This window comes from Sorex fumeus, unplaced genomic scaffold (assembly GCF_029834395.1).
Source record: "Sorex fumeus unplaced genomic scaffold, SorFum_2.1 ptg000029l, whole genome shotgun sequence".
Classification (NCBI taxonomy): Eukaryota; Metazoa; Chordata; class Mammalia; order Eulipotyphla; family Soricidae; genus Sorex; species Sorex fumeus.
This window is the reverse complement of record NW_026606086.1, coordinates 19,462,513-19,487,044: the sequence shown is the minus strand read 5'-3', so window position 1 is coordinate 19,487,044 and position 24,532 is coordinate 19,462,513. Positions and strand designations below refer to the sequence as shown.

General features: G+C 62.0%; 1 protein-coding gene across 1 annotated transcript; it reads left to right on the top strand.

Annotated features, from left to right (window-relative positions):
• The first annotated feature begins 8,988 nt into the window (after positions 1–8,988).
• Positions 8,989–10,795, top strand: FZD10 (frizzled class receptor 10). The gene has a single exon (XM_056115618.1). The coding sequence runs from the start codon at positions 9,047–9,049 to the stop codon at positions 10,781–10,783; it is 1,737 nt and encodes a 578-aa protein (XP_055971593.1). The 5' UTR covers positions 8,989–9,046; the 3' UTR covers positions 10,784–10,795.
• Positions 10,796–24,532: the final 13,737 nt, after the last annotated feature.

Sequence of the window (24,532 nt, the reverse complement as noted above, 5' to 3'; positions counted from 1 at the left end):
GGACATCTTGGCATTCACTCCTAAATTGCAATTAGTGCAAAGGGCCACCTGCTCAGGGGCACCTGTGTGGACCCGGGCTGCAGGTGCCCTTGGAGCAGGCACAACGCTGCCAGCCAACACAGACCACAGACCACAGCCACTCTGTTCTGTCCCGGTGACTCAGCCCAAGGCTCCCAGGGTGAGGACCCCTAGAACTCGGCCGACCCAGTGCCACCACCGCGCCTTCCTGCCTGAGTGCCTGCCTTGGGCAGAGATGGCTGAGGCCTAGGGGTCAGGACAGGGGCTTCAGGCATCTCCTTCCTGGTCCTGCCTGAAGGGCCTTTGGGGGCAGAGTTCGGGGAACCTGGGTGCAACCACAGACCACCCAGATAGCGTGGAGTGCTCGGAAGGGGCCTGGGAGCAGGCAGTGCCACAGCAGGCCAGCCCTGGCTCCTCTGCCCTGCCTGGGTGGCCGCGGTCCCTCACCTGGCCGGCATCCAGAAACCTGTCTGTCCTGACAGGGGACTGGGGGTGTGGGCTCACCCCCACCCATCTCCTGGGCCCCACCCAATCAAGGGAGGGACAGAGGGTGCCCACCCACGGCCGGCGGCAGGCCCAGCTGGTTTGGAATCTGGCAGAGTCACAGCCAGGCCAGGTGCCCTCCAGGTATCCGCCAGAGTGATGTTTGACCCCGAAGATCTGAAAGACCCTGAATATCTGAAAAACCCTGAGAAGCAAAGCGGGGGGAGTGAAAGCCATGTTCAGTCGCCAGGGCCACTGCAGAATCCTGATGTGAGAAGTGGAGAGGGTCCTGCTCAGAGCCCCCGAGGGCAGGCCACCCCCAGGGAAGGGCCCCAGGCCCACAGGTGAAACCAGCGTGGCCTTGAAAGGCTCTGGGGAAGTGACCCAGGAGGCCCCAAGCTGCCAGGGCTCTGGCCTCACAGTCGAGCCAGCGGAGCTGGAAGCAGGATGGAGCAAAGCTCTGGGGGGGCGGGGTCCCGGGACCCCCGATCATTTCACGCACTTTGGCCACGTCACTTGCATTCCACATGGAGGATGTTTCATGAACATCCTGAACTCGTGCTCGGGCAAGTGGGATGCTCAGGTTCTGGTGGGCTTTGTTGGTCAGGAGGAAGTGGAAGGGGGGTGCTGCGAGATGAATCTCATGGCCGAGGACTGTCCACGGGACCCCCCACAGGACCACCAGGACTGCCACAGGACCACCTGTGGGACTGTCCACGGGGCCACCCACGGGACCCACAGGATCGTCTCAGGCCCATCTATGAGACTGTCTCCAGGATGACCCATGGGACTGTCCATGGGGCCACACGTGGGTCTATCCAGAGGACTGCCACTGGGACCATCCATGGACCCACAAGGACTGCTCAAAGGGCTGTCTCTGGGGTCATCAAGAGTGTCCACCTACGGGACTGTCCATGGGATCTGTGAGTCTGCCCACAGAACTGCCCGGGAGACCACCAGGACTGTCCATGGACTCACACCCCAGGCCTGTCTGACAGTTGCCCCAGGGTCATCTTCGCCTGAGCCCTGCCCTGCTGCCTGTCCCGTTCCCCATGCCACGTCCTCCTTGCCCGAGAGTCTTCGCTGCTTCTCTCTGGGGTGGCCAAGTCCCTCCCCTTCCTGTCCCTGTGGCCTCGTCCCTCTGTCTCTGGGTGGGTGCCCACAGCCGTGGCAGTTCAGCCCTCTCTGATGGAGGGGGACGCCTCACCCTCCCCGTGCCCACAGGAGGGGGTGGACAGCACAGGAAGCTTCAGCCTGGGGTCTCACCCAGAAGCCTGAGCTGGCGTCCACCCAAACAGCTGCTATCCCTCTCCTGGACACCCGCCTGGTGTATGACCCCACCTCGTCCAGCTGAGTGAGGTGCCCCAGCAGGCAGTCCGGAGCAGGAGGGCTAAATCGGCTCCCTGTGTCCAGGCTTGCTGGACGCTGACCCCCCCAAGGGACCCCCAAGGCTTCTCTGAGTGGCCACTGCTGCCCACCACCCGAGAACCTCCTATCTCCGGAGATGGACGTCTTGAGGTCCCGGGGGTCAGGCACAAAGATGGTCCTGGATGGAGGGTCCACTCTCCTGGGCCTGCCTGCCCTGAGTCCCCTCCCGAGCCACCCCTGACCACCAGCTAGAGAGGGGAGCTGGACCCAGGAGGTCCCGCACAGCGGTCCGACAGCACTGGTGATGGGAACTGTTTCAGCTCGGGGCACAGCCAGGCCGCAGCTAAAGTGCGAGTCCAGCTTCAGTCAGTTGGCCAGATTGGACGACTGGACAAGTGGGGGCAGCTGGTGTCCACGGCGTGCCTCCGGGAGACAGGAGGACTCCCACACCAGCCCCTGCCCTGCCCGCGTCCACGGAGCAGCTGCTCTGTGTCCTGCCAACGGCCAGGAAGGAATGGCGGGGTCAGCCACCTGAGCCTGTTTGCTCCGGGAGTGACTCGCATCGGAGCAGCCGGCACGGCAGGAAGTGGGCCGGGCAGCAGGAAATGCCACTGCCACCCGACCTGGCTGCCAAGTATGCTCCCGGCTTTGTCCGTGCCCGGCACCGAGCACGCAGCGGCCACATGTCGCCACTGCCCTGTCACTTAATCAACCACATCAAAGCCGGAGGCTGTGATGTATTTTCCTCCCGGAAACCGGAGCCCCTAAGTGGGCTGCCATTCTGCTGGTAATTAAGGCCCTCCCGGGCCCCGTGGACGCGCATTCCAGCAGCAAGCAGTGTGGGCTGCGGTGCATGCCAGTGGCCCCGCTCCCCGTCTCCTGGAAACCCACCCCTGCGGGGCTGGGGGCTGCAGGGGAGAGCGGCGAGGGACGGCTGAGAAGGTCACTCAGCCAAGAAGGTCACTCCTCTCCACCTTGCCGTGAGCTCAGCCGACGGCCACGTGGCTAGCCTGGAAGGCTCAGGTGCAGGCAGGAGAGAAGCCCAAGTGGCCCTGTGGCCCTTGGGGCTGAGCTCAGGCCCCCTGCTGCCTGCTGATTCTTTGGGGGGCCAGTTTCTCCCCACAGGCCAGGACACTCGCCAGGGCTGCACCTCAGGCCAGCACCCACTCGGTGGGAAGCCTGCTCCGCCTCACCCCCACAGCTTCTCCAGTCCCCAAGCCTGACCCTCCCTGTGACCCCATCTGGGTCCAGCCTTCTCTATCACCCACACGCTCCCACAGCTGACCCCTCATAGGGGCGCATCTGCAGGATCCCCTTTCCCCAGTGGCCCCTGGGAACCGGGCTGGGCAGGCCGGGGGCAGCGCTGCCCATGGAAGGTCTGGGTTTGCACAGTTCTGCAGGGTCTCTGCACCCTGTAGCCTCAGACTCCCTCCCCGCCCCCCCCCCCCCCCCCGAGGAACCAGGAGTCCACAAGGAAGCAGGAGCTCAGGGCGGGGCCCAGGGGCCCTCTTGGGTCAGCATCTTGGCTCTACCCCTACGCCTGCTGCCTGGGGGGGGGGGGGCGCCTCTGTCTCTCCAAACCCCCACAGCCCCCGGCTCATACTAACCTTCATGGCTCCAGACTGGCACGCGGTTCACAGGGATGACACTGCTCTCTGCCGAGGGAACGCTGACTGTGGGCGATCCGGCCCCCAGAGCTCTCCCTGCACCTCCCCTCCTGCCTCACTGCAGTGTTCTCCGGCCTCTCACCTGCTGCCCCCCACGCCTCCTCCGGGCAGGCACATGTGTGCCCTGGAACGTGGGGCCCGACGCGTGTGCCCAGACTCTGGAGAACAGGCAGCAGCACTGTCACGCGGGATCTGGTTTCCTGTTGGAAGGACAGAAGCCATCAGGGAGCAACTCTAGGCACGGCACGAAGGGGAGGACCCTGCTCACAGGTGTCATGGCAGGTGCCACGGGGGAAGGGGAGACCAAGGAACAAGGCCTTCTCATCACCTCAGCCACAGGGCACAAGGACTGAGGGAGACGGGGGCTCTGCTTCAAGGTGCGGAGAGACGGGATAGAGCACGGGTTGGGGGGTGCATGGTGCATGGATGGTGGTGGATGGGTGATGGATGGATGGTGGTGGGTGGAGGGTGGAGGGTAGAAAGTGGTGAAGGGTGGTGGATGGTGGTGGATAGGTGGATGGATGGGTAGGTTGATGGCGGATGGATGGTGGATTAATGGATAGAAGGGTAGATGAATGGATGATGGACAGACAGAAAGGGGGATGGTGGATGGATGGACAGATGGGTGGGGGAATGGTGGATGGATAAATGGGTGGACAGATGAGTGGATGGTGGATGGATGGATGATGGATGGGTAATAAGTGATCAATAAAGATGCACACACGTGCAGAGATGCACAGAGACGAGAGCAGGGAGGGGGCCACACAGACGAAGCAGCAGCAGAGAGAGGCCCAGGGAAGTACAGGAGCTGGCCACAGGCCTTGCCAAGCTGGGGACCTGCTTCCTGCCCAGGACAGTGGCTGCTCCTGCGTGGACAGTGGGGTCAGTTCCCCTGAGGTCATCCTGCAAGACGGACTGAGTGGAGGAGTATGAGAGCAGCCCCAACTCCCTCCCATGTCCGGATCTAGGGGGACTTGGGGCGGCACGGAGCCCCCCACATGTAGGCACTAGAAAGTTCTCAGGCAGGACAGGGGCCTTGCAGAGGCCTGTGGTGGCAGGGGATAGTGGCTGATTGTCCATCTGTCCCTCAGCATCTCTACAGCTGCTTCCAGGTGAGTCCAGGGGAAGAAGGAGCAGCAGGACAACATCATGGGGCAGTGCCACTGGCCATGGCCCCTTGCCTCTAAGATGCCGGACAGACAGCTAGTTAGACGGACAGACCAGCCGACCTAAAGCAGGCCCGGGACGTCCGTGTCCTGGCACTTACCCCTGGCTGGATCCTCACTGCAGAGCAGATGGAATGGAACCAGAGAGGCTCCACAGCGGGCACGGGGCTGGCAGATGCGTTCCTCACACCTCCTCAACCAGGCTCACCCTCCAGAGCACCTTCAGCACCCGCCGCTTCTTGAAGGGGCATACGCCGGGGGCCTTACGTCCACCCCAGGCTCCAGAAGCTTCCTGGTTTCTCACTCTTCGCCATCCAGGGGTCCCAGCAGCATCTTGGTGGCATTCGAACAGTCCCCCTCCTGCTTTGGCCCTGCGACCCATTTCCCAGATGGGAGCCCTGAGGCCCTGGCACGGGAAGGCCCCCAGCAAAGACCCCCCTACTGGGACTCTGGAGAAGGAACCCAGGGAGTCTAGGCTGTCCCTGGAGGTGACCCTGGGTTCCGGCAGAGGGGACAGGCAGTGAAAGGGGCGGGCAGAGAGCAGGAGAAAGCACAGGGCAGGTGGGCCATGAAATCAAGTCAAGGACCAAGGCAGCACCCCCGCCCCCACCCGTAGTGTCCCCAAGGATCTGAGCTACAGCTGCACCAACCAGAGGGCTACCCCAACCACTTCGGTTCTCTCTAATCCTGCGTGACCCCCGGCCCCTCCTCTGGGCAGAGTCTGCTGGCCGCAGGTGGGACCCCGCAGAGCCAGGCTGGCCTCTCTGGGCGCCTGTGCCCCGGCCGGTTGAAAAGGAGGCGCTGTGCCTTTAAGCGCGGCTGCTCAGGGCCTGGCGGCGGAGAAAAGGCTGCGGTGGCTCGGGGGAAGGAGTTTAATCTAATTTGGTTGGAGGGTGTCTGTCTGCGGTGTTGTTTTTTGGAGTGTGGGAAGAGAGGCGAGGCGCTGGCCGGGAGCAGTGGGGAGCCGGCCGCTGCCGGCAGAGCCCGGCCTTGAAAGGAGGGGGATTAGGGCCCGTGCTGATTTGCAATTCACACTCCTGCACCCCGCCGCACAGTTGGTGATATTTCAGACCCTCAAAAGAGCTGCCTAAATTGTCTCCGGCCGCCGGCCAGCCAGTTCACCAGGCCGGCTCCTTTGTGCGGCTCTGGGCCGACCAGCATCTCCCAGCCCTGGACGGAGGTGTAATTAAAACTTTTGTGCCTGTTCAAATCTGTGGCAACTTGCCTTGGTTTTCTGGGGGGCACAGAATAGCGTTTCTGTCCAGAAGGATGAAGGTAGTTTCCTCAGAGAAAGATGTGGGGTTGGGGGCACAGAGGTTGCCCCCTGGCTTAGAAAATAGAACGTTCCACGCCTCTGTCTCAGAAGCTCCGTACTTGGTCTCTGCAGAGAAGCACGCACGGCAGACAACAGCAAAACTGACATGGGCTGGAGGCCTGGACAGGCCGTGGGGTACACAGTTCCCCGACCCCTCTCTCCTCTCCACCTGCCTGCGGGGACCCCCGGGTCACTCCCGCAGCCCAGGGGAGCCAGCCAAGGCTCTGGGGATCATTTCTCCACCTCGAAAGCGTCAGTACTTTTTACTTAAAGAGATTATGTGGGGTTTCCCTCTAATCTCATTTCAGAACCCCTGGCTCTCTCTGCCTGGGGTTTCCACGGGCTGTAACTTAACAAGAAAAGAGACGACTTGGCTTGTCAGCAATGTCCCAGTCAAAGGGTTTTCTTCTATTTTTGACTTTATACAATTACCTTAAACTCTCCTCTCTCTCTCTCTCTCTCTCTCTCTCTTTCTCTCCAAAAATATTTACTTCTGCTTCAAAATGTTGCCTGACTCCTACAATCTTTCTTTTAAAAAATTCTTACATTTCTCTTGGGTGAACATTTGGAAAGGCTTGAAGGTAGCTATTTAAAAGTAACTCTCCGATATTTAGTTATTTATTTTTGAGATGGGGTGAAAAATATCCTTTGTCCCCGCATGTTATTTGAAATCGTGTTTAATTATAAAGTTTCATTAAAAACCTTTGCTCAGAATTTTTGGGGGCCTAATAAGATTTCCATTAATTTAAGCATATTACTATTCCCAGGACAGCTCCAAGTGCTTTCTTCCCCCCTTTCATCCATGGTTAAATATGTAAATAAAATGTCTAAAGTCATTCTTCAAAGAAGACAAAAGAAAAAAGCGCTGAGCAGGAGACAGCCATAAAATTCCTCCCAATTCCCCAGAATGTTTGGGGGGGGGGGCCGCCAGGCAGGGCTCAGCAACGGGGACTGTCCTGCGAAGCACACAGCTCAGATCCCACACACAGGAGGAAAAGAAAAGAAAATATCTTTTCAGCTGGAGCCATCAAACAGCCCTTTTCATTTCTTACTTACAGAGTTATCTTCCGCTGCTGATTTCTCAGAGCCCTCAGTTGTTGGCTTTTTTCCCCCCTATAATATTGTCTATTTGTTGGTTTCCAACTCAGCTGGGCAGAGCAAGCACTTATGCAGATATTTTTATTTAAAAAAAAAGGGGCGAAGAAAGCAATCTGAAGTGGCTATAGCTGAAATAATGGGTCTGAAGATGGCTGAATTAAAACAGCACGTAAAGGGTCAGCACTCTGGCCAGTAGCCTGTACTCAGGGAAGGGTTTGGCTCACTCACCTCCACATGTATATTTCCAGAATTTCTGAAAAGGAGAAATAAAAAGAAAAAAAAAAGGGATGAAGTAAAATGGTGTCCTCGCAATGCACATTCTAGAAGGGCCAAGTGAACCATTTTTAACTGAAAGGTTTGGAAACTTACTATACTTAAGAAAAAGAAAATCTAGCATAAGAACTGCAGTCTTTAGAAGTGTGTGCCTCTGGGCTGGAGAACAGGCTGGTCAAGTGCCTGAAGCGACACATCTGGGGAGGGGGTCCCTCTGACTGCCAGGACATGGGCAGGGACCGCTCACCTGGTGCCCATTCATTCTGGGGTCTTTGCCAAGTCCCAGTCTGCTGAGTGGCTGAAGTGGGGGTGCGGGGTGAGGGGGTGTAATGGATGGACGGAGGGATGGGTGGGTGCCTGAATGCCTGGGTGGTTGGATGTAGGCGTGAGCGGGCGGGTGACTAAGTGGGGACACTCAGAGGAAGCGCCTCTTTCTGCCCCCACCTGGTGAAGCCCCCAAAACAGGAGCGTGTTAGAAGCTTCTTCCCGACACTGCCTTCCGGAACTGGACTCCCAGGACACGACGGGGAGGGGGGGGAGGGTCCACGCAGCTCCTCCAAGTCCTGTGGAAGGAGCAAGACCGACGCCCCGGGCCCCACTTCGGGGGTACCCAGCACCCATGGGGAGGCCCAGCGTCCACATCTGAGCATCCCAGGACATGGGAAGGTCCGGCAGCCGGCCCCTCTGAGTCGAGGGGATGAGATCCGCCACCCGGGGGTCTCCTGAAAAGGCTGACCTCGAGTGTGTCCACCGGAAGAGCCCCGCGGGGTGGCGATCTCCAACTTCACGGAAGGGACTCCCCGCGGCTCCCGGCGCGCGCACGCCCCGGGGCTCGGGGCGGGGAGGGTGGAGGCCGTAGGGGAGGAACGACGGGGGTCCCCGTTGGACCAGGACTCCCGTCCGTTCTCCACGAGAACTGCGTGGCCCGCGCCCGCGCGCCCCGGGGAGCCGGGCCAGCCGGCGGAGGGTCCCACGGCGCGCGCAGCCGGCACAGCGGGGTCCCGCGCCCCTCCCCGGGCCCCGCGCGCCCCTTTGAAATCCCCGAGCCGCCGGCGGGGCCGCCCAGGGGGGATGCGCGCGGCTTTACGAGCTCCGGGGGCCACTTTATGGCCGGGCTGTAAACCGCCGAAACCCACCGCTTTGAAGGCGCTCCCCGGCCCGGCCCCCGCCGTAAAACCCGGCACGACGCGCCCCCACGCCCGCCCGCCAGCCCCTCTCCGCGCCGCCCCAACTTCCAGGACCCCCGCGCCCCGGGCGAGCCGGCGGCGTCCGGGTGGCACCGGGGGGCGCGGAGGGGGCGGGGGCCGCGCCGGGGCGCGCGGGGGTCCCCGCCCCCGGGCCCCGCTTTCTCATGCAAAGCAGCGGCGGGGCGGGGCGGGGCGCGCGCCCGGGGCGGGGCCTGGCGCCGCCCCGCGTCCCCCGGTCGCCTCCGAGCGCGTCTTCTCCGCCCGGGACGCGGACTGGCCACAGCTGCGGCCGCGCCGCGCCGAGCTGGGGAGCCGCGCCGGGCCCCGGTGAGTGTGCGGGGCGCGGGGCGCGGGCGGCGCGCGGGGCGCGGGGCGCGGGCGGCATGGGCGGGGGCCCGCGCGGGGCCCGGGAGCCGGGGTCCCCCCGCCGGGCGCCCCGGCTGTGAGGGGCGCGCGCCTCCCCCCGGGGCCATGGCCCGCCTGGGCCCCCGCCTGGCGCTGGCCCTGCGTCTGCTGGGCGCGTGCGCGGCCATCGGCTCCCTGGACCTGGAGCGGCCGGGCGACGGCAAGTGCCAGCCCATCGAGATCCCCATGTGCCAGGACATCGGCTACAACATGACCCGCATGCCCAACCTGATGGCGCACGAGAACCAGCGCGAGGCGGCCATCCAGCTGCACGAGTTCGCGCCGCTGGTGGAGTACGGCTGCCACGGGCACCTCCGCTTCTTCCTGTGCTCGCTCTACGCGCCCATGTGCACCGAGCAGGTCTCCGCCCCCATCCCCGCCTGCCGTGTCATGTGCGAGCAGGCCCGGCTCAAGTGCTCGCCCATCATGGAGCAGTTCAACTTCAAGTGGCCCGACTCTCTGGACTGCCGCAAGCTGCCCAACAAAAACGACCCCAACTACTTGTGCATGGAGGCGCCCAGCAACGGCTCGGACGAGCCCAGCCGCGGCCCCGGCGGCCTCTTCCCGCCGCTCCTCCGGCCGCAGCGGCCCCATGAGCCGCCGCCCCCGGACGCGCGCCCCGGGCGCGCGGGCTGCGCCAACCCGGGCAAGTTCCACCACGTGGAGAAGAGCGGGTCGTGCGCGCCGCTGTGCGCGCGCGGCGTGGACGTGTACTGGAGCCGCCGCGACAAACGCTTCGCCGTGGTCTGGCTGGCCGTCTGGGCCGTCTTGTGCTTCTTCTCCAGCGCCTTCACGGTGCTCACCTTCCTCATCGACCCCGTGCGCTTCCGCTACCCCGAGCGCCCCATCATCTTCCTGTCCATGTGCTGCTGCGTCTACTCCGTGGGCTACATCATCCGGCTCTTCGCGGGCGCCGAGAGCATCGCGTGCGACCGGGACAGCGGGCAGCTCTACGTCATCCAGGAGGGCCTGGAGAGCACGGGCTGCACCCTGGTCTTCCTGCTGCTCTACTACTTCGGCATGGCCAGCTCGCTCTGGTGGGTCATCCTCACACTCACCTGGTTCCTGGCGGCCGGCAAGAAGTGGGGCCACGAGGCCATCGAGGCCCACAGCAGCTACTTCCATCTGGCGGCCTGGGCCATCCCGGCGGTGAAGACCATCCTGGTCCTGGTAATGCGCCGCGTGGCGGGCGACGAGCTCACGGGGCTCTGCTACGTGGGCAGCATGGACGTGAACGCGCTCACCGGCTTCGTGCTGGCCCCGCTGGCCTGCTACCTGGTGCTGGGCACCTCCTTCATCCTCTCAGGCTTCGTGGCCCTCTTCCACATCCGCCGGGTGATGAAGACGGGTGGCGAGAACACGGACAAGCTGGAGAAGCTCATGGTGCGCATCGGGCTCTTCTCGGTGCTGCACACGGTGCCCGCCACCTGCGTCATCGCCTGCTACTTCTATGAGCGCCTCAACATGGAGCACTGGAAGGCACAGGCCCAGCAGCGCCCCTGCCGGGCGGATGGCCACTCCCGGGCCCCCGACTGCCTGCTGGCCGCGTCCATCCCCGCCGTGGAGATCTTCATGGTGAAGGTGTTCATGCTGCTGGCCGTGGGCATCACCAGCGGCATGTGGGTCTGGACCGCCAAGACCCTGCACTCCTGGAGGACCGTGTGCAGCCGTAGCCTCCGCAGGAAGAGCCGCCGGGCACCGCCCAGCGCCCTCGGCTGTGGGATTTACAAAAAGGCCCAGCACGCCCCCAAAACTCACCTGGCCAAGTACGAGCTCCCAGTCCAGTCTCCCAGCCTGGTGTGAGCAGCCTCCAGGGGCCTGGAGGTGGCCAGCGGGGGCTGTGGGGCCCCGCCGAGCTCTAAGTGTGGTGCTTCTCTTGGTTGTTGTTGTTGTTTTTTTAATAAAAGGGAAAAGGGGGGAAAAATGAAAAGTTTTGACCCTGAGATTCAGGATGCTGTGGGACACTGAAAGTTCAAAAAAAAAGAAATGTGCTTGAAGTTTTTGTTTTGTTTCTCAGGGCGGCCCCACCCCCACCCCGTAACTAATTTGCGGTAAAGTCCTTGACTCAGCCCTGGGAAGAAGACTTTTGTTTAGAGTCTCCTGTAAATATAGACTGTGTTTGCTCTGCATTTGCAAACCAGAAGAGCCGAGGTAACTTCTTTGTAAAATAAATAAGGTCCTAGGGTTGGTTGCTGCTTGGGGGCCGTCATGTCGTGTCCCCCCCCCACCCCACCCCCGTGTGTGTTGTGGGGGGGTCCCCAGGAAGCTGGGGTTGGTTCAGGCCTGGCTGGAGTGTGGCAGAAAGATAGAGCCCCGTGGTGGTGTGGTCACTAACCCGGGCCTCCCGCCCCCAGGCCTTTCTCTGGCCGGCCCAGCATGGTGCTCGGAGGCTGAGCCCCTGTTTGCCTCTTTCCTGGCAAATGAAAGGAAGTGAGCGCTCCACTACAAAAGACCACAAAAGGAAGGTCCTCACAAAGAGCAAGAGGCCGCGAGGCTCCCAGGGTTACGTCTGTGGCTGGTTCCCGGAAACCAAGCCCTGACCAGCGGCTGGGAGTGCTCTGGAAAGGCCCCCGGCCCCCGTGGGAAGCCCAGTCTGTGGGCAGGCTCCCGCCCCAGGCAGCGGCCAGGGGGGTGCAGGTGCGATAGGGGTTTCCTGTGGGCTGCTGGCCTCGCTCTAAGGGGGGCCCCTCTCTGCGCCTGTGCGCCCTCGGGTGGCTGGCACCGCAGGGGAGGCAGCTCTGGGAGGGCTGAGGCTAATGTTGGGGATGGCCTGATACAGAGTGCCCCAGAAGAGAATCAAATCCCAGTGCCACTGGGCTGACCTGCCAGGGTCACACGGTGCCAGCCAGACTGGGCTGGCCCCTGGCTCCCGGGCAGACGGAAGCTGGCACCAGCTGGAGTGTGGCTGGCCGGCCCAGCAAGGACAAGTTTCTCAGCTTCACTCCTGCTTGATCTCCGTGCTCCCCACGCCCACTCCCTCTGCTCAAGGACGCCAGAGCCAGGACTGAGGTTCCAGCTGAGGAGCCCTGGGTGTCGCCCGTCCTGGAGGTGGGCTGGGTGAACCCTGTGGGTGCCCTGCACCAGGCCAGCAGGAGCTCGGGCCCATCAACTGTGTCTAAGCACTTGGCCTGCCGGACCTCAGGACCGTCTCGTGAAGACGGTGTCTGGGGATGAAGCCTGCGCTCAGACCCCTCACAGCTATACGGGACTTGGGGTTCTTCGTGGGTGAGAGGGTTATAGCACACAGGGGGCCACAGCCACTGGGGCCAGCTGAGACACCCCAGCTAGATGGCCAAGGTCATTGAGGCAAAATCCAGAGTGCTTGGGTGCTTGGGACAAGGAGCTTTCTAGAAAAGCAGGAAGGGCCACGAGTGCCCTGTGCCCCATGCCCGGTGCCTTGGCCAGCAGGTAGCTGCGCCTGGAACAGCTCCAGGCTCCTGGAACTAGAGAGCACGCAAGGGTCAGAGCCAGCTGTGCCCCAAGTAGGTGCCCCCAAAGGCTGAGGAGCCACCAGGTCTGCCCACTCAGCAGTGGGTGCCCAGGGGTGAATGTCCAGAGATGAGTGTCCAGGGGTAAGAGCCCGGGGGTGAGTGTCCAGGACAGTGAGTGCCCAGGGTGAGCGACCAGGGGGTGAGTGACCAGGGTGAATGCCTGCTCTGGCCCCGAGAACAGCTGCGGTGGTGGACAGGGCCAGGCTCTGACTGTGCTCAGGAGGGCCAGTGTATACCATCCCAGACCCCCTGGTGCCCTGCCCCACCTCCAGGCAGGCATGGGCAAGGGTCCCTGCATGCAGCTCAGGGCTCAGGGGCCGAGTCCTGCTCTGGGCCCACAGGGAGTGCTCACATCTGAGTGCCACAGTGGGGACAGCAAGCTGATCCAGTGACCCTCGGCTCTTCTCCCAGGGAGCCCCGGGGATCCCCAGGCCTGAGAGCCACGAAGACCTGCTGGGGTGGGCGGGTGAGCAGTGGGGGGGGGGACAAGGTACACCTCCCCCCTCCCTTTGCTCAGCTGCTCATCACGGTCTCCGGCCCCTAGGATGGCAGAGATGGGCTTGGAGGCCAGGGCGGTGGCGGGGAGGTGGGTGTGAGCAGCAGAGCTGAGGCTGCGTCACTCGTGGGGTGCACGTGCTGAGGGGGCTCCCTCAAGGAGGGGCTGAGGTCCTCCAGAACCATGTGAGACTCCCCCAGGACCATGTGAGACCCCAGGACTTTGTGAGATCCCCCCAGAACCATGTGGGACCCCCGGGACCGTGTGAGACTCTTCTGGGATGGTATGGGACGCTCAGACCTTATCACATGCCAGCACTGTGGTGGCCTGTGTGAGTCTCTTTGAACCCCAATTCCCCTCTAGACCTTTGTGATGGAGCAGAACCACGGCCGTTAGCGGTGGGATCTGTCCAGCCACCTCCACGGGGTGCATTGTGGGGGACACCCCATCCTGGGGCGCATGCGGGGGACACCCCATCCTGGGGTGCTTGTAGGGGACACCCCATCCTGGGGCACATGCAGGGGACACCCCATCCGGGACACATGCTGGGGACACCCTATCCTGGGGGCATGCAGGGGACACCCCATCCTGGGGCACATGCAGGGGACATCCCATCCGGGGAGCATGCAGGGGACACCCCAGCCTGGGGAGCACGCAGGACCCCTGAGCCGGGCCCTCTGCGGGTGTCCCAGCCCACAAGCCGCCCTTGTGCATGCAGTGCAGAGGGGTTCCCACTCCTGCGATGCCAAGGGCCAAGTCACGGTGGAAGCCTTCAGAGCAGCCAGAAAGCCCAGTGTGTCTTCACGCACTGACTCAGCTTCGGGCAGGCACTGAGGGAGGAGCCTGGCCCAGCATGGCCTCACTGCTCTGCACACCTTACGGCTTTCCTTGGCACGAGGCGGGGGCAGGCTTGGTGGCACAGGGGGACCGACTGGTAGTCCCAGGCTCCCTGACATCTGCCGACTCAGTGCTGGCTGGAGACCCCAAAAGGCCTCGGCGCTGGCCAGAAGGGTGTCCTCTCTGAGCAGTGGGAGAGCGGGAGTGAGCATGGCTGACAGGTCCATCCTCCCGTGTAGTGGCTCTGGGCCAGTGCTGTGCTGAGCCAGTTTGTCTGCATGAGGCCTCACTCCCACGGCTCACCTCAACCCCAGGGTTCCTGGGTCATGGGACTCTGGCCAGCACAGGAAGGGAGAGATCTGTGTCTCCCAGGAGGCCCTGAGTCACTGGCCCACCCAGGCAAGGCAGATGCAGAGGGGGCTGGCCACGGACCTAGGCCTGGGTCTCCTCCCGCACCCGTGAGCGTGCAGCCTCAGAGCTGCGACCCAGGAGGGAGGCACGGTGTGGTGGGCCCCGCTGATGTACCCACTGTCCCCCAAACGCCTGATCCTGCAGCTGGGTCATCTTCCCGCAGGTGAGCTCTCGGAATCACCAAGAAGCCCTCCCACTCCAATGCGGGAGACGGGGGTTGAGGGGGCGTAGGAGAGACCCAGCGTGCGGCACCCTGCCACGAGGCTATGCCCGCGGAGTGCTGGATGGAGCTCAGGGTGGAGCACAGCTGCCGCCACTCCTGTGACTCAGCCCCGATTGCGAGGCCGTTGGCTGCCTGGGCGCTGCCATCAGCGAGGGCTGAGGACGGGGTGTCATTGAGGACGGGGTGTCATGGGGCGGGTCCCCACTCTCTGTGGGGGCAGAGTCCCTTCAGAGCACCTGGACCTGCTGGACCGCATCAGACCATCATCCCGTCCTCCCCGGGACAGTCCAGCTCCTGCACCCGGCTCAGACATGGTCTGGGTTCAAACCGAGTCTCGGGGCCACTGAACCCGCTTCTTGGTGAGAACCCTGGCAGCCCTTCTTCCCCAGCCCCTTGGGAGCCCATTTGGGGCTGGTGCCTACCGTGCTGGTGATTACGTGGCATTGGACGAGGCTCTCCTGAGGCCGCGGGGGGCCAGGTCAGCGCCCAGGGGAGTTAGCCAAGGAGAGGAGGGAAGACTGATGGATACTGTTCGTGTCTGTGAGATGTGACGGAAGCGGAGGAGCTGAGCAGAGAGTTGGTGATGCTGGGGCAGAATTGGGAAGAGCCGGGCACAGCAGTGAGAAACCAGGGTCTTTCCAGCCAGGCCTATGGGAAGAAAACGGATCTGACCTCTGCTGTGCCTCCAAAACCAAAGCCAGGGCCTAGAGGGATCCCTGCCATGTGCCAGCCCCCCTAAATAAGCCGCTGCTCTTGTCCCAGGGAGCGTAAGCATTTGGGTCTGATCTTGGAAAGTCACGCTGCATACCTGTAAATATGCCAATTATGCCCAAATTAGTTCCTAAATATAGTACAGTTCCCATGGCAAAAACATGGCCTTTTCCTCTTGCTCTATAAAGTGATGCTAAATCCACCAAGTGGGAGCAAACCCCCAGTGGGCAGGTGTGCTGTTCCCGTGGGGATCATCGGGCAGGAAAGCCGCCATGGCTCCAGCCGTGATTGAAGGAGCCCCTGAGTATACGGGGCTTTATTTCAAACAAGGAAGAGCTGGTGCTATCAAGGCTTGTTTTAGACTCTGGGAAATTCACCTAAGACAGCCCCCTTCACAGTCTTCATTCTGCGGGAGTCTTCATTCACCCAGACCATGGGTGCTTGGGACCACGTCAGAGCTCTGGGGTCAGGGGCCTCTGCCGTGATGCTCTAGGACAAACCAAGCTCTGGTCAGCACTTGAGCCATCTCCCTGGGCCCCACGTTAGATTTTTGGAAAGATTTAAGGTAAAGGTAAAGGCCCTCCCGTTGATCGTCGATTTGCTCGAGCGGGCCCAGTAACGTCTCCATTGGAGACTTTGTTGTTACTGTGTCTGGCATATCGAATACTCTCGGTAGCTTGCTGGGCTCTCCGAGAGGGGCAGAGGAATCGAACTCGGGTCGGCCATGTTGGCTGCTTGTAAGGCGAACGCCCTACCACTGTGCTATCGCTCCAGATAGATTTAAATGTAGGTATAATAACTGCCGTAAGGGGAAGAAGGTTCTCCCAGCTGTTCGTTTAGGGGAAAGGTGAATCTTTCTGGAAACACAGCAGAGATTGTCTTAGCATGGCAGCAAAGACAAACCCCTTCAAAATGAAAGGTGATTTTGTCATCCATAAGCAAGGATTCTGTGTCAAAAAAAAAAAAGAGGGGCGGGGCTGAAGTGACAGCACAGCGGGTAGGGGGTTTACTTTGCACGTGGCCAACCTGGGTTCGATTCCCAGCATCCCATATGGTCCCCTGAGCACCGCCAGGAGTAATTCCTGAGTACAGAGCCAGGAATGACCCCTGTGCATCGCTGGGTGTGACCCAAAAAGAAAAAAAAAATGAGGGACTGAAGCAATAGCACAGCGGGTAGGGCGTTTACTTTGCACGTAGCCAACCTGGGTTTGATTCCCAGCATCCCATATGGTCCCCTGAGCACCGCCAGGGGTAATTCCTGAGTGCAGAGCCAGGCGTAACCCCTGTGCATTGCCAGATGTGACCCAAAAAGCCAAAATAAAAAGAAAGAAAACGGACATGTTTGTTCAAAACATGCAAAATCTTCTCAACGATTTATATGAAAAGACAAACCCAGCATTTCCCTCTCCGCTGTATGCATCAGCACCATAAATGAGGACTTGGGAGAGCAGAGAGTAGCTGGAGGGTGGCGACTTCAGCCTCAACGGAAGAGCACCCATCTGCAGGCTGAGCCGTCCTGCTTTTCTCTACATGCCAGGGACCAAACCTGGGGGCTCACACATGTCTGCAGCCTCTCCACAGCCCTGGCACGTGTGGAGTGACTACAAAGGCTGGTAACCGGCTGTGGGCGTGGGGTGGCGACATGGTCCCACGCGCCCTTTCGAACTGTCACCAGCCACCTCCCATTAGTCAGAGGGACGACCTGAGCCTCCATAGTCTGAGTGACGAGTAGATGGTAGCAAATCCCAGGGATATTATAGAGTCATTAACGTGATTATGGAGAAACGTGTTATTAGCGTGGCAAGGGGCCAAGTATGCCACGAGAGCCAGACGCGCTGCCGAGCCAGCGCAGCCCTTGGGTGCGTCCCGACTGCCCGACAATCTTTCCCGGTCGCTGTGCATGTCCGATGCCGCCCTGGCCTGGTGGAGGGAGCCGGCTACGTCACACGGCATCTGTCTTCTGGAGAAATATGTACAAGCATCTGGAAACACGTCGGCTCTTTCGGGGCCAATGCCTGTCTGGCGGGACAAGGGTCCTTTCGGCTTCCTCCTCCTGTCTCCACCATGTTCCGTGAGAGAAGGCGCCTCGCTGGCTGCCAGAGGTCACACCGTGCCAAGTTCTTAAGCGCCACGGAAAACCCGTCCGCCTCATTCTGTGCCGGGCCAGGCTCAGAGGCCCGCGAGGCTGCTGGGAACCCAAGTGCCCCGTGAGAGAAGGACTCAGGTGCCTCGGGCCCCAAACCACTGTGCCAGGTGCGACTCTTGAAGAAACGGTAGTGCGGGGCTCCGAGCACCTTCCTGGGGCATCTATGGGCTCAGGCTTCCCCTGGACCCCCACTCCACACTCACGCCTCACCCCAGCTTCTGTGTGTCTGAGGTGCCGACTGTGTCCCCTTCGCCTGCTCCCTGCCTCGTCCACGTGAGAAGCCTGGCCCGCACACAGGCACGTGAGTTCCCCAGCACCCCCGGGGTGGCTTCTGGATCCTTCCAGAACATGCCTCGACCCGTAGCTGGAGTCTCATGAGCCTGCCCCTCTTCTCTTGCGCAGAAACAGCCCTCCTGACCCCCCAAAAGGGGGAGGCTGGTCCCCATTTTTCTGCAGTGAGAACCTCCAAGCTCCCATTCCTCCCCCAACATTACTGAGGGCTTCCGGACCTTTGCCTCTGGTGAGAGGCTTTCTGATGGCCTGGGGGGCTGGGGGGTCTCAGAGCAGCCCCCCTCTCCCTCCTCTCACTCAGGCCTATGCGGGCCAGCCCCAGCCCCCTCACCACCCTTGTCTTCCTCCCACACCCCCCACTGCCATCAGGATGCTCTAGAGCAGCCGTTGGCGCCCCCATCTGGACCAAGTTCCAGGTGGCCACATGCTTCCTACTCAGTGTGTGTGCGTGTGTGTGTGTGTGTGCATGTATGTGTTGTGTATGTGTGCATGTGTGTGCATGTGTGTGTTGTATGTACATGCATGTGTGTATGTTCGCATGTACGTGCGTGTATGTACGTGTATGTGTATATGTGTATATGTGCATGTGTATGTATGTGTGTGTGCGTGAGTGTATGCATGTGTGTAAGTGCACACGTGAGTGTGTGTGTGTGTGTGTGTGTGTGTGTGTGTGCAGGGAGGAGCACTGGGGCCCAGGTCAGGCTGTGGCCTTCCCTCTGGGCACAGGACAGCACCATCCCCAGGAGGGAGCTTCCTCTGGAGTCTGAGTGCCCCCACCCCAGGACCCCTGCACCCCCCCCAGCCGCACACCCTGGGTCAGAGTCAGCAGGAGCCTGGGTGCGATCTCAGACTGAGTCTTAGGCTCTGGGGGCGCGTTTCCCACCTCCAAAAGGGGCGGGTCTGAGGCACCAAGGCAGCCGAGGCCTGGACAGACGTCAGGCACCAGGCTCACACCAGGCCAGGAGCAGCCCGAGGCTCAGGTTGCCTCAGACGCACAGGTTAGGAATCATGGGGCGGGGGCTTCAGATGCCCAAGAGCGCTATGGGAGTGGAGGTTTGGTCCCGGGCCCGCCCACCCCACGCCTCTGGTTTGAAGTCGTGTGTGTGTGTGTGGGGGGGGGGGTGCTGGCTCAGGGGGCGGATGCTGGACGGAACTCCCGGACCCCCATCTGCTGGTTTCATCCCATTTCGGAGCCACGCCTTGGGCTGAGGGAGTGTTTTCTTGTTCAGAGCCGGACTCCTGCAACACCTTCCAGCCCTGTGGCTGCTCCTTACCCACGCCAGCTGGCACCCCCCATGGCACAACCCCACCCTGTGGAACCTCCACCCGTGGCATCCCTGCCCCGTAGCATCTCCCATGACTGCAGCGCAGGGGAGTGGACAAGGGAGGAGGCTGGCTGAGACGCGACCCCAGAGCACCTCTTGGTGCCTTTTCCTTTGGGGGTTCCTTGGCCAGAAGCTTCCCACACCTCTTTGTGGTTAAGAACATGCATGCCGGGGTGTGCCAGACAGGGAGGGCCTGCGGGGTCTGTGGTCACTTAAGGACACTGGCTGGAGACCCTGAGATCTGGGGCCCCACCTCCTAATTACACCATCCCCCACCCGGCCCAGACCAGCTGAACAGGACCTGAAAACCCGCCCGGCCTGTCCCCCAGAGCCTGGCCAGTTCCTAGAAGTGCCCAGTGGGTGGGTCCTCGGGCAGCCAAGGTGGGCGTGGGCGGGCCGAGCTGGCTGGCTCCAGAGCCATCCTGCAGGGCCTTGCCCTGCTCCTTGTCTCTCCTGCTAGCCCTCGCCGGTGCCCTGACATCTGGCCCAGCTTGTGTTTGCAGGGAGGACAGGGAGGTGGGCATGAGTGGGGGGCCCGGGGACCTCCCCCACTGTTCCAGCCAGGGGGGCCAGGCGAGGACCTGCCTCGTCCCTCAGTCAGCTCCTGCCTTGGGACTCTTGGGCCATACTTGGTCCTCTGGGTCCTGAAGCCACCCCCTGGGGCCCAGAGTCCCCTTGAGGTCCTCATCACAGAGCACCTTGTACCTCTGAGTATACACACCCACTCCCTGGGCACCCGGACTTGGTTCAGAGGGGGTCCCTGTCCACTTCCTGACTGTGCAGAGCCTCCATCCTGCACAGCGAATAGGGATGGGGAGAGAGGGGAGAGGAGGACACTCTCTCCTGACTGCCCTCTCCCCCTGCCAGTGGAGCTCCCCTGTCCAGTCCTTTGGCTTCCGGCCCTGGCCTCCACCTGCTCAGCTGACCAGTGCCTGCCTGTGCTTCCACAGGTACTGCTGGCACACCTGGGTACTATGGACACACCCAAGTACTGCTGGCACACCCGGGTACTGCTGGCACACCTGGGTACTGCTGGCATGCCTGAGTACTGCTGGCATACACCTGGTTTCTTGGCTTTCCTGACCCGAGACTGCCTGCCAAGCTCGGCTGTGCCTCCCTGCAGACACCGGCTGAGGACGGCCCCCTCCAGTCTCACTGTGCCCCTGTTGGCTTCCCACCGGCTGCGTGGGAGGGGGCTCAGCTGCCTCCAAGGAGCCCCCAGAAGTGCACCCAGGGCATCTCTGTTCCTTGTGTGAGTCCGGCAGGGGATGCAGCAGAGATGGCTGGAGGCTCACAGCCCTCTTGACCTGGAGGGTGATTCCACAGCCGAGGACCAGCACATTAGGCCCAGGCCCCTCTGGTCTGGGGTCCTGTGAGTGCCGCCCTGGCACCCTGAATGGTCAGTCAGGTCACTTCTACCGAGAGGTGCAGACCAAGTCACCTCTGCCTCCTCGTCTCCACGGGGTTCCTGGGGCACAACCCATCCTCACGAGGGGACTTCTAGGCCTCTGCTGGCGTCAGTGAGCGTGTCAGGAAACCCTGAGCCCCTTCTCTCCCAGACACTACAGACCCCCATGCCCGCCCACGGGTCTGGCCACTGGGGTATCAAGCACCTTTTCTCCCCCCAGGAAAACCCCTGCACCCCTCATGGCCTGCTCGGGCCTCCCTGAGCTTTAGGTCTGAGGCGGCTCTCCTGGGCTCCCTCCGAGAATGTGCGAGACTTGAGGATGGTTCTCTAGAGATCCAGCAGACACGCCCGTCCCTGCTCCTGATGCTGACCTCTCCCTTCCAGTCCAGGGGTAAGACTGGTCAGAGGGAAGCCGGGGTCCCCGTGGGCCAGCTCGCCAAGGGCATCGTACCTGGTGCCCACCACCAGCCCCCGCCACCCCCACGTGGCTTCTAAGTGGGTAGAGAATGAGACGTCCGTCTGTCCGTTTGTCTGTCCGTCTGTCCATCCGTCCCATTTCTACCTCCCCCTCCCCCCGTGAAGAGGTCTCCCAGGCCCTGCACTTCGGGGTGCACTTTGGCTACCCCCCAGGGGCCAGTGCTGGAGCCCCACAATAACTGACTGATAGGCAGGAAGCAGGCGGGTGGGACCCCAGACCACCCAGCAGAGGAGGAGGAGGGGGGCTGGGACAGGCTGCCCAGTAGCGGGTGGGTTTGGTGGGAGGAACCCTGGAAAGGCTGGCCCCCACAGAGGCTCCCCAGAGAGAGAGCAGCAGGAGGCGTCTCTGCAGCAGCTGGGGGCTGCACCCCACCCTCTCCCGGGGCTCCCCAGCCCTGAGCCCAGTGGCAAGTGGAGGCTTGAAGGGGTCAGGGCTGCAGCGGAGGCAGCTCGGCAGGCTCTGTCCCCGGGGCACCTGCCTGGCGCTCCCTCATTCCTCTCTCCCGGCTGCGCCTCCACCTGCAGCTCCCGCGGGCAGCCGGCAAGTCTGAATGTGAGCAGGAGCCCCTCCTCGCCTGCCTCCCTCCCCCCGCAGACCCCCAGCAGACTCTCCCGCAGACACCGCCCACCCCCCGCTCAGACTCTCCCCGCAGACCCTCCCTCAGACCCTCCGAGCCGCTGGCGCTCAGCCTCTCCAGGCCGTGGCTGCTTTGTGTCCATTTTCCCAAGAGCACCGTCCCCCATCCAGGGCAGCTGCCTTGAGCCCCTGCGCCTGCGGGGTCCTGCAGAGGGGTCTGTGCTGTCTGGTAGGACACAGGGGGTGGCTGCCCCAGTGACAGGCCCTGGCAGCACATGTGGCCCAGCCAGGTGATGCTGTAGCTGCAGGCAGAGACTCCAGAAGAACCTTCCAGAAAGAGGAAGAACCCGCCAAGCCCCACCCGGGCCCCACCCAGGAGGGTGTGTGAGGAGGGCCCCAGGTTCTCCTGCAGGCACCGAGGTGAGCAGAAGCCCGAGCCTGGCCTTGTCCAGGGAGGCCTGGGCATGCGCAGCTGGGGGTGCCCGCCGCAGAGTCCTGCCCGGCCCCCGTGGCTCTCTGCTCACATCTCTGCTCCCCTTCCTGGCCGCCTGTTGGAAGCAGGCTTCAAGGTCCTCTCTGGACAGCTTGGTGTACTGCGCCTCGTCCCCCCTCCCCACAATCCCAGAAGACGATAAAGCAACAGAACCCCGCCCTGTCGGCAGCAAAACCCTCGCAGGGCCTCTGATCCACAAACTTGAGGGGCATCAGAGTTGGCGACAAGTGACCTCTGTGTGACAGCTTCCCTGATGCCCACCCGCTTCCCCCCACCTGCCTGTGGCCATCAGGGACCAGGGCAAGGGGGAGCTCGAAGGCCTGCCAGCAACAAGGATGGGAATTGAAACCCCACAAAGAATGTTCCAGAGTTGGGGCACGGCAGGGACCCAGGAACCATCAGCCTTGCTTTGTCTTGGCCCAAACTGGTCGTCAGGATCTGAAGGCAGAACTTCACGGGGTCCACTTCTCACCCTGAAGCAGAAACAGGTGAATTCTGAGAATAGAAGCTTCCAGAAAGGTCTCACGCTGCTGTAGCCGGCTCGATGCCCGGGAACCACACAGCTCACTTGTGGCTCTCTCAGGTGGGCCTGAGGGTGGACCTTAAGGTGGACACTGTCCGCCTGGTGTGAGGGCTCTAGCCATCAGCCCCTCCTATCACCCAGGGTTCTGGAGGGGGCGACCAGGGCCGGGCAGAGTGGAGCCAGTACCAGCACCCTGCTCAGGTGGGGCCCAGGACGGCAGCCCCTGGACACGGGACACCTGCCCCTGCGGCCTGTTTCAGCCCTTGACCCTTCACCTTCCCAGGGGCTTCCCTCCTGCTCTGGAACTCTCTGACGGATCCAGCACAAGAATGGGGACACACACCTGCTCTGCAGGAGCCCTGTGCTGCTCCCACTTCTGCTGACCCAGAGGACAGGGCGTCTTCCCCACACCTGGCCGGGCAGGGTCCTGGTGAGTGGCCGCAGACGCACACACCCCATTTCCTGTGCTCTGGCGGGCAGGACGGCAGCGGTTCCGGTTGATAACTTGTGGGTGTTTGCCGCTCCCCAGCCAGACAGACAGATGGACGGACGGACACGGACATGGGGTGGGGTGGGGGGCAGCTGTCATCTGCTCATTTCCTGCGGAGGAAAATGGGTTCAGAAGAACAAAAGCGGAGCCGCGGGGCCCCAGGCAGGCCGGGCCTTATCAAGGCGGCAGGGAGAGGGATAATTACTGCTTCTCCACCGGCTCAGGGCGCCATCTGAGCTCCCCGATCCCCGAGGAAGAAAATGAAAAGAAAACCGAGTTCTGGGGGAGGGGGTGGCTCAGGGACCCTGGCAACCTCATGCTGACCTCCCCAGCCAGACAAGACAGGCTGTCCGGCTGGGCACTGTGTGAGGGGCCGTCAGCAGGGCTCAGGCTGCTCTCCGGGGCTTGCTCTCAGCCCAAGAGCTGCTGACTGGACACCGTGGCCTGGGCACTTCGGGCTGGCCCCAATAGCACTTCACACTTCACACGGGTGGCCATGAGGACCAAGAGCCCAGGGAGGCCAGAGCGCCCCCGGCGGGCACAGCCAGTCCTGGCCATCCCTGGCCTCAGCTCCCATAGCAACGGGCCCTTCCTTGCCCGCCCTTCAGCAGGAGGGAGCACAGCCCCCTGCAGCGTTGCTTGTTTTCTTTAATAAAAGCAGAAGCTTCTCATAACACAGAGGAAGAACAGCCTGGCAGGGTTTGAACCTCGAAAATTCTGACTTCAGGGTACAGGTTAACGTTCTTCTGCGTCAGCACTAGCCTCCAGGCAGATGGGCCGGAGGGCAACTTGGGGGGTTTCCTCACACCCTGGGCTGTGCCAGCCTGTCCCTGCAGTCGCACCCAGCGGGGCAGAACCCAAACCAGGAGACACAGGTGGTCTCTGGGGTAGGCATGGTGGGCAGTCTGGAGCAGTGGTCATCACGCCCAGCCGCAAGGCCTCCTGGGACCTCCCATGCAGGCCCGGATGCTGCTGCTCCTGCCCTCCACAGCCCACTGAGCCCCCACAAATGTGCTTCCTGGCTCCTGAGCACGAGAGCTGTGCTGCCAAGGCCTGCTGGCCCCCATGGTGCTCTGAGTGGTGCCAGGACAGAGCTGGGCAGAGGAAAGGCTGCAGCTAAGGGGTATGCATGGCTCATGCGGGGCCAGGGCCTGGGCACAGTGGAAGGTCAGTGCAGCATGTGGACGGACACGTGTGTGTGGGGGTGTCGGTCGTGTGTGGTATGTATGACTGTGTGTCGGTCATGTGTAAGTATGTATGTCTGCAGGCATGATGGTGTGTCATCATATATGAGCACGTATGTGAGGATGTGTGTGGCCACTGTGCCATAGTGAAGAGACTGCGCCACCGAGCTGCACATGTTTCATATCACCTTCACTGAGGCAAAGTACTTGGCCCTGACGAGGGCATGTCCCGGGTCTTTAACCCTGGTGCGCAGGGTGAGTGAGTTTTGGGGGTCTTTGACCCTGGTGAGCAGAGCGAGGGAGCTTTGGGGGTCTTTGACCCCGATGAGCAGCACGAAGATTCAAGAATGAATGAATGAATGTTGCTTCATTCACGCGCAGTTTCACTGACTCAAGGACAAACTTCAGTGCGTACGTAAACAGCTCTGGGGATCTAGGTGGCAACAGCAGTGTGTGAGCGGTAGAGCAG

What these genes read in the sequence shown, in the direction of transcription:
- FZD10 (XM_056115618.1), top strand. Translation starts at nt 9,047, where the DNA reads ATGGCCCGCCTGGGCCCCCGCCTGGCGCTGGCCCTGCGTCTGCTGGGC.